Source organism: Euprymna scolopes, chromosome 8, assembly GCF_053919585.1.
Source record: "Euprymna scolopes isolate OS-2025 chromosome 8, ASM5391958v1, whole genome shotgun sequence".
Lineage (NCBI taxonomy): Eukaryota > Metazoa > Mollusca > Cephalopoda > Sepiida > Sepiolidae > Euprymna > Euprymna scolopes.
In genome coordinates, this window is record NC_136489.1 from 105,928,540 (window position 1) to 105,938,852 (window position 10,313).

Consider the following 10,313-nt stretch of genomic DNA (forward strand, 5'->3'; position numbering starts at 1 on the left):
TATATATATATATATATATATATATAGTCATCCACATATAATATTGTTTCGCTGTTTCACAGCTCATCAGTGTGGCTAGACAAGCAACTACCTTAAGCCAGGATCGAGACCCGACTGCCCATATGACAGTTGGAGCTTCTAAACGGTGCGTTATTCGGTTACTGCTATGTGGGCAATGAATTAACAATGTTTTGACATTTCCCAAATACCTAAGCTCAATGTGTTTACACAAAGAGCATCGCTTCATATGCTAATGGTAATTTGTATATCACTTCCCAATATGCTCAACCCAAGATTGGGAGCATTATAGTCATCAACATACAGTACTGTTTCGCTGTTTCACAGCTCATCAGTGCGGCTAGACAAGCAACTACCTTAAGTCAGGATCGAGACCCGACCGCTCATATGGCAGTCAGAGCGTCTAACCGTTGCGCTATTCGGCTGCTGCTATGCGGGCAGTGAATTAACAATGTTTTGACATTGCCAAATACCTAAGCTCAATTTGTTTACACAAAGAGCATCGCTTCATATGCTAATGGTAAAGTGTATATCACTTCCCAATATGCTCAACCCAAGATAGGGGGCATTATAGTCATCAACATACAGTACTGTTTCGCTGTTTCACAGCTCATCAGTGTAACGTTATCTGTAAATAATTGTTTCACTTAATGTTTAAAATGCAAAAGTCAAGTATCATGGTTCAATTGTGCTTTAAATAGAAACATTCATGTTGAATGCGCCCCTGTCTTTTCAAATTATCAACTGTTGATTTTATGAAAAATCCTATGTAAAAACACTCCCAGACACCTCAGGTATCTTCGTGTGAAATTTAAAAAATATCGGCCCATCCTTTTCCAAATCCATAGGGAACTCACACACACATACACACACACAAAGTGTTTCTGGATATAACACGTCATCAGCATGGATCAGCTATCAACAAGGATCGAACTCACAACACTATCAATAGTCTAGTGTTTTACCAATGAGCTATGGATCCTAGTCAGATTTTATGCACGATTATTTATCGCTTTAAATATAAGATTTGCTGTTAATTTTTTATTTAGGCAATATATAAGCAGATTTTTTAACCGTTGTTTATTTTTGTATTTTTAATTTTCGCTTCCTTGCTTTCCAGCTGACTACAATCTGATTATCTTCAAATCCATCATAAACAAGTTCTTGATAAACCGCCCACCTAAGTAATCCAATTTAAAAAATTTCCACTACTTATGTTTACTATGCTACAATCACATTGACTAATGTATACCCATTAACCCTTATCCTCGAGTGGCCTCCGGGCCTTGATAAGTGGTGATTCCTATGTAAAAAAAAAAGATGTGACAACAGTACTCCATTTTAGTGTGCGTGTGTGTGTGTGTGTGTGTGTGTGTGTGTGTGTGTGTGTGTGTGGTTCTAGATTTTTTCCATAACCCTGAGAGGAGTTTATTAGCAAACAAGTAAAAACATAAACAGACACAATTACAAGAAGAAACTTAAATATTTTTTTAGAAAACTTCAAATGAAATAATGTAAACCGTCTTGTTATGAAACCGTTAACATTTTAATTTTTTTGTAAAATACATTCTCACGTACGATTGTTAATTAAATAATATGATTGTTTATTATTTCTTAGAAATTGTCAAATATTCTTAAATGTATTGCGGTATTACCATTAAATGCTTGATCTTTGAGTTCAACTAATCAAAGACTTGGAAACACTATCTTTGATTCGATGCCCTTGTCAATGTTAAAAGTTATTGAATCTTTTTTAAAGCTCATTTTCAAAATGAAATGTACCTAAAAATAACATTAGTAAAAAAATATTCTCACATTTTTTAATGTTCCTTTTAGCCAACCAAACAATGTACTACTTATGATAATTCTTTATATTTTTCATGTCAAATCGTCATATTTTGATGTAGAAAACATTTATCAAACATTTTTTTTATTAAAAATAGATAAAAAAAAATGTTTGATAAATGTTTTCTATGTTTTTTTTTCTATTTTAATTTTTTATGTTTATTTAGACAAACTCTTTTAGATCTATACAGAGAGGAAAAAAATCCTATGTCGAGCCCATTTAAGTAGATTATAAAGACAGAAGATTATCGTTAGATTGGTGGCCTTGTAGATAAGGCGTTTGTCTTCAGTATCAATAGATATTGTTATGCCTTCGTCTTATACTAGACAACTGTCCTTTTTTTTAGCTATTTTTTGCTTTAGCTTCCAGTTATTTCTGAGCTAATCATTATTTTCATTTTAAACCTGAATAATTTAAAAAATAAATAATTAATGCAATAAATTTATTTTATTTATTATAGTATTAACAGCATTATTAATTTTATTGTTTATCAGTTATTTTTTTTTAATGTAAAGAAATATTTAATTTGACTCAATAAATTTATTTATATAATCATCAACATTGACATTTTTTTAAAATTCCATTTTCACTCCAAACAAGGCAAAGTGCCATTTGATGTTGGGGGCTTTTATCGGGGACATGTTGCAGGGATACAATGTAGGGAGTTGAGCAGCAAGATGTCTGTTCACATTACACTTGAACTTCTGCATGTCAGTACAGTTGGGAAAGCAGAATTCCGGAAGGGAGTTCCAAAGTCTAGCATGTCTGGGGAAGAAACTACTGGAGTAGAAGGCCTTCTTACACCTAGGGATCTCTACTGTGTAGAAGTGGGATCTTGCTGCTTGTCAGGTTTTTCGGTGGATATTTACGTCGAGAGGATACAAGTGCTTGTAGTTCATCTTAGCATTCACCATTAAAATACTTGTAGAGCAGGCAGAGGGATGCAACATTTCATCGATAGGACAGAGGTTGAAGTTTATATGGCAGTTCACAACCAATCAAGTTGACAACAATACTCCATACATGGGCGAATGGTAGCCTTATAGGGGTACAGGATACTTTCAGGCATAAGTAACTTTCTAGCATGGTAGAGAGCCTACCTTCCTCGCAGCGGCCCTGGCAATGCTTTCAATGTATCTGTTCCAACTCATGTTATCTGTGAAAGTTAGGCCGAGGAGTTTAAAAGAAGTACTTTCAGGTAATCTTTAGCCATTGCTATTGGTGGTAGAGAAGGTTTCTTGTAATTATTGAAGGAAACAAGCTTAGTCTTGGTAACATTGAATGTGACCATCCATTTATGTTCCCATTCCACTACAGACTGGAGGTCTTCCTCTAGTGTTTCTGCCATTTTCTTAGATATGTGTTCATTTGTTGTATTCGAGTATAATGGGAACAATCCTCAGTTACTATCACTTGATATGGCAGCAAAATTTTAGGTATTTTAGTTGATTATACTCACACTGTTACATTGTGTCATACAGCAACCAATTTTCGACCATGATTACAAGAACATTAAAGATCCTAGTGGTTATTCATACCTTATTTGCTTGTGGTTCCTCTTGGAGGCATCTTAGCCATGGGCGTCCCAAACCAATGAAATATCTGTCCTAAAATTCAATTTTCTTATACTTTGAAAGAGACTAAACATGACAAAAATCGCAAGGAAAAAAACAACAATTTCTTAAGGTGATCTTTGTTCCAAACTAATAGCCAGTGAAGAGGAGAAGAAAGAGAAAAAGACATTGAAGTCACTAATTAGTTATCTCTTGTCAGCCCATGTCGTTATGCATCAGACGCCCTTGCATTCTTCCAAACAGACTGACTCCTTGTTCTCTCTGTCTCTGTCTTTGTCAGTCTGTCTCTGTCTGTCTGTCTGTTTCTCTGTCTGTCTGTCTCTCTGTCTGTCTCTCTCTCTTTGAGCCACATAACGTCGTATCTGTTTTTAATACATTGCCACAGCATGGGTCGTTTTCACTCCTGGATAGCAAGTTGACTGTCACACTTCCTGTTATTCTCAACTAAATAAATTATATGCTTGATGATCTACCTGTTCCATATGTAACAACACGTCTCTGCTATAGTTAAGCAATCGCAAATCTACTGATTATTTGACTGTTGTCGTTAAATGGAAATCAAGAGATTATACCTCTTTTCAACTCCGATCTTGACTTTGTGATTCTCTACTAATAAGAATAATTTCTGGGTAAAGTCTTGGTAATTAATGATCGTTTGTAATAAGAATAAATATTTCTCCACTGTTATCTGCATAAAGGTATTAAAAATTAAAAAAAATTATATCAAAATTAATCCAAATGACTTATTCTTCTATAATATATAAAAAAGTATATGCAGTTATATCAAGTTTTATCAACATTGACAAATTACCTAGGGAATTTCTGCTTTCTTACCCTCTCACTGGCATTATAGACAAGACTGTAGAGAGGGTTGTTTCTCTCTTTCTTTTTAATGATTACCGTCAATCTGGCTTAATCTAGTATTTGTCAGAATATTTAACTACTCTTCTTTCGTTATGCCCTCTCTTTATTTTTAATGTCGGAGGATGAGTCTCTTTGCTGCTTCAGTTGCTTGGAGACTGGGTAGAAAGTATCAGTCAAGAATCTACAACAGGTATGGGGCCAAAAACTAGACTAGTATCTGTTGGACTGAGGTAAGCCACCTAAGAGGTCCACTCTCCCTGGCCTTGCCACCCAGCTTTTGGATGGGGCAAGTTTATCGCTTGTTGCTTGAAGTGCCTCTACTGGGGAATGCCAACGGGGGGGGGGGTGCCCAGGCAACTTTTGCCAGGTCGGAGTTACCCTCCTTTAGGGACACTGGCTTGACATCCTCACTTTCTGACCTTGTGTCGCATCATGCTGAGGTGGGCAGCGTGTAAATATCTACCTTCTCTGTCACTATCTCTCTATAATAATAGTTTGTATAAAAATGTGAAATCTGGTTCTGTCTATGCTTCTAATATTTATTTGTCTATACTTATTCACTAGTCTCTTTTTTCTTCTTAATTTTTAAAGCTATCTTTATCCAGATAGCAATGACAATTTCAAATTACATGCTGCCCAACAACAGAAATCACACAAAACCACCTGATGAGGACTACACAGGATTTCTGTTTTCCACAGAAATCAATTTAATAAGAGTGTGATTATTTAACTTTCTTCTCAATCTTAATTTATTTATACTTAGTTATGCTAATCCAGCATTGCCTGGGATTCAGTTTTTGCACATTTTAAATTAACAAAAAGAGAAGAAGAGATGGAAAATATTGTTCAGTAATCTATATCTGTATATCTATAAAAGTGAAATTGTGTGTGTGTGTGTGCATTTCCCTAGCAAACTACTCTGTCAATTTTCAGTCTACAGACTCGAGATTTGACATAAGGGGGATTGAGATTTGGGAAAATCTTTTTAATTGGTTTTCGGCCAGAAATTTGACTGTCAAGGGGTCAAAGTTCAACGATTTGACCTTTCAAAACACTACCAAACTCCTCCGCCAATTTTGGGTCTAAACACTTGAAATTGTAGATGTAGTTTATTTGGACATGGATCAAACTTTATAATTTGATTTGCAGCCCAAAACAATAAATATTAAGGGGTCAAAATTGGGGTCAAAGTAAAAAAAAAATACTTTCACGGTCTCTACCAAATTACTCAGCCAATTTTTGGTTTAAACATTTGAAATTTTACATATAATGTATTCAAACATAGGGCAAGCCTTTTAATCGGTTTTTGGCCGAAAATAGGTTGCCAAGGGGTCAAAGTTTAAAAGATTTGACTTTTGCGTTCTCTAACAAACTATTCAGCCAATTTTGTGTCTAAACATTTGAAATTTTACATAAAGGGTATTCAGACATGCAGAAAGCTTTTTAATCTGTTTTTGGGCGAAAATTTGACTGCCAAGAGGTCAAAATTGAAAGTGTTGACCTTTGCAGACTCTACCAGACACTTCCGTCAATTTTGGGTCTAAACACTTGAAATTTTAGATGTAGGTTACCTGGATATGAGTCAAACATTTTAATATATATATATACTTATGCACATAAAGTTATGAACAGTACATAGGACCCGAGCAAAGCCGGGCTGAACTGCTAGTAACTCAAATAAAACAAAGTAGATAAGTCCTATTAAATTGTTTCATTATTTTAAATTTTCACTGTTGTTAACATCTTCTTAACTGGAATAATAATTTCTTTTAAGATCAAAAACTAGCCAAAAATAAATGTTCTATATGTATAGATTCCAACCCAGAAGACAGCATTTCTTCTCCCTTTGTCAGAAACATCGCTCCTGAAATGTGAAGACTAAAAGACAAAATAAGGTAAGCTATAGATACGAGGCAACAAAAAATAAATGCAAAGTTCACTTTTCACTTTCCATTGCAAAAACATGCTAGAATGGAAACAAGACAAAATGGTTAGATATAATTAAGTACCGATGTGTCAGATACGATTCTATTTTGGTCTAAATTCTAAAATCTGACAAGATAACTTATAGATTTGATATAGCATCAACTAAAATCTATCTTTGATCTCAATCAATCATGTTCGGTATTTTCATCGATTTACTCCACAGCACAGTTTAACACAAATAATTTAAATTCTGATCAGCTATTCTTAAATGCATTGGATTTGTTCAATATATTAGATCAAATTTCGTTGATTATGAACGTGGCAGGCAGGTTGGATGCTCAAATCTATAAATATAAATGCTGAACAAGTTCTACACACTTTTTGAATTACAATTCTCATTTTCGTCGTTATTTTCACAATGTTTCGATCGCTGTAACCTACAACCTTCTAGGAGTACACCTTCTCGACCTGGGAATATTTAGGTCAACCTACATGTAATTTCGAGCTGAATGCTTTATTTTATTATGTTTTCAGTCAAATTTGGTGGGTCATCACTGTTTGTTTGTGCATAGCCTAATGTCTACTTTACTTGACCAATAGTCACCAAACGTGTTCAAAATATCGATCACAGTATAGGGGGTAGATTGTTCTTGCTTCATCAGTCATAATTGGTTAGAAGTGCAATTTTTTTATGCTATTTTTAGTTATCATAACCTGTAGCAAGGATTGACTTGTCAACCTATGGAAGACTATTACTTAAAACTGATTGCTAATCAATGCCTTTAACTCTTGTGCCATGATTGAATGAACGAGAACAATCTACTCCTATGAATTAAATAAAGGATCCAGTTCAAAATTTAGTATAAGTTCCTTACTTTGAGTTAAAAGAATAGCAACTAAGATGAGAACAGTAGTTCAAATAATACAAATTATACAAATCATCAATCCTCAACCAAAGAGAAACTGAAACAGAATTTTATTTGTGTTAAAATCATGCATTTTTAAGGCCTGTATAAGAAAAAAAAATCACCAATATTAGTTAATAGAAATAATTAAGTTTTTGGTTGAATCATATATTTTGTGTAGCACACTTTTGGACCCACAGTGCGTGCGTCATGGTGTGAGGGTTGTAGCATCCTCGTGGGCCTCCGTGGTGCAGACGGGCAAAAGACAGGCAGTTTTTCTCGGCACAGTTGTGCATTTGTGCTGTTATGTAATTTTGAACACAAAGGGATGAACAGAACTTGTCGGCTGCACATTCTTTCCAACCTATGAAAAGATAGAAAAGTTAAACATGAATTGGATGCAAATGTAGATTCAAGTCAAAGTATCCTAAAGGTTTACAATTATTGACCCCTTCATAGAACGGATCAGTTTTCATTTGTATGATATCTTTTTTTATTTTTTAGAAAAATCTATAAATTCGAGTTTAAGATAACAAAGAGCTGCACTTCAGTAAATTTTGTGGAGTTAAAATATAATAGGTAAGTAATGACGTAGGTAAGTAAGTAGTAAAAAAATGTATATTTATTTTATCTTATTATTACTTCTGGCTAGGAGGTTATGTTTTCGGTCAAATTTCTTGGGTTATCACAATGTTTGTTTGTGCACAATGTTTGTTTGTGCTACTTTATATGACTAATAGTCACCAAACTTGCTCAAAATATCGATCATAGTATAGCGTAGAACTGATTTGATCTGGGGATATCTAGGTCAAAGGTCAAATTCATGGAAGGGTGAAAGTTAGATGTTTGACACTTTCGACAATAACTTGGATTCTTTGTATTATTTAGATTAATAGGACTACTGCTCTCATCTTGAGTGTTATTGTCACAACGTTTCAGCCGACACAACCTTCAACCTTCTTCAGATGCATCTTTAAGTTGGGAGTCTTTATGTCGAACTCAGGAATCTGTATAGAACTTCAAATAGAACATTTTATTTAATCCATGGGAATAGCATGCTCTCTTCTCTCAGCTGGGTAGAGGTCTTAAGTAATTCACAGTTGTATTCTCAGTTATAGTTTGTACTGACGTTACTTCGGCCAAAATGTTGTGAAAAAGATACACAAGATGATAATAGTAGTCCAAATAATCCAAACAATACATATTATCAATCTTCATTTAAAAACATCAGAAATAGAAGTTGGATTCTGTTTATTATAGAGACTCGTTATTTAGTACATAGTTATATAGTTATTTAGTACATAGTTATATAGTAGCCAATGAAATTTCACAACTCACAAATCACATATGACTTTGATCTTGGCTTTTGACTTGACCACGACCATTTTGACAGAATTCCCAACTTCTGATTTTTCAAATTAGATGCTCTTTGATAACAATAACCACCATGCAAGATTTCAGTCTGCCCAGATAAATATTTTTTTTTTGTGTTATCAACATTTCCATAGTATAACTTTGGGGATATTTTGTGCAAGATGAAGAACTAGGGCCCAGATAAGACTTTGGCCCATCTTTACATTTATGCAGCCTACCAACTAAAGTATGTTCTTTTCTTATATATTAATTTACTTTTTGTTAAATATATTAATTCATCATATTCTTTCGTCGTGTATTACTTTATCATATTTTTGCATGTATAGGTTTATATTTTAAACAGTTTTAAGGGTTTGACAGTTTGTTTTTTTTTAGATTAAGATTGATTTGTATTATTCAGATTATTATACTCATCTCGGTTGCTATTTTCACATTTCAGCTAACTTAACCTCCATCTTTTTCATGTACATCTTTATGGTGAGTTGAGGAATCTCTACAAAATTAACCCATTATTTAATCTACGTTGATTTATGGTGGTGGTGGTGGTGGTGGTGGTGATGATGATGATGATGATGATGATGATGATCGTCTGTCTCATGAGACAATGGTGTTCTGCATCTAGTCTTAAGTACTGCATGGTCAGCTTTGTCTATACACTCTAAGTTGAAGTTATCTCTCTAGATACAGGCCTGGGCAGGTAAGGAGACCTAGGTTTGCCCAGTTACCAAGGTCTGCCTCTTGGCATTGCAGACAAAGTCCGATGGAAAGGCAAGCCAATACGGTTGGAACCCGTGCAGCTTCAGGAGCTGCAGGAAATGTGTTGCAGTACTTCACCATCCACCTATCAAGACTCCAAACTAGGTTTTTGTCAGGGTTTACTCCGTTAGCCTTTGCCAATTCGAAGACATCTACAAGGTAGTGGAGTTATTTGTTGATAGCTGGTAAAAACTTATTTCCAATTTTGACAAAAGTAATGAAGATCTTCTTAAAAAGACTGGGGTGAAAAAGACGCAAATTCTATAACTGGAAATTTGAAAATATTTGAAATTCAGATGAAAATAACAGAGATTCTCATCATAGTTATGGTGTTATCAAACTAAAAGTGAAATCCTATACCCATGGCATAATGGTTAAAGGTGTTGATTATCAATGAGTTATAAGTAAGAGTTTTCATGAGATTGAAGGTTCAATCCTTATTGCAGGCGATAAGTAACACTTTCACTTGGTCATAACTGACAAAACCAGAACAATTTATCCTTTTGGATTATATAAAGGGTTAAGTTCAAAATTCTGTAAAGTTTTTTTGAGTTCAACACAAAGCACCTCAAGTTTGAAAAGAAACCCCTAAACAAGTAGAAGATTACATCAACCAGAACGTTGTTAAATAATTGCCAGTAGTCTGAATAATACAAATTGTTAAATCAAATGCAACCATTATGAGGTGTTCATTTCTTTCCAAAAATAAATAGTTGCTTTTACCAATTAAAACAATGCCGGTTTTTACTAATGGAACAGATATGATATTGGAAAACTCAGGGAAAAAATAAGTGATGATTCACCTGGAAGCATATGCAATATGCATTCTGCAATATATCTATATTAATAAAATTACTAAACGACTTCATGTGTGTGTGTGTGCAATTTTTAATTTACACATGTATCGAATCCTTATTTTACAAATAAATTCACTATGTAAATAAAGGGAAATAACTCAATTGAATTACTTCAAGTTTAAAAATAGTTCTTAAGGAACAGTGTTTTGTTTCGCCCATGCAAACAGATGCCGGAATGTTCACTGCGTGCTTC

The 10,313-nt window shown here is 34.2% G+C and overlaps 1 protein-coding gene across 1 annotated transcript in view; it reads right to left on the reverse strand.

Moving 5' to 3' along the window:
* Positions 1-7,189: 7,189 nt before the first annotated feature.
* Positions 7,190-10,313, reverse strand: part of LOC145283704 (lysozyme-like) — a 17,061-nt gene continuing 13,937 nt past the window's right edge. Inside the window, exon 5 of the mRNA XM_080132729.1 lies at positions 7,190-7,497. Within this exon, the coding sequence (XP_079988855.1) occupies positions 7,298-7,497 (200 nt within the window). The 3' untranslated portion in view covers positions 7,190-7,297. The remainder of the gene's footprint in view (positions 7,498-10,313) is intronic.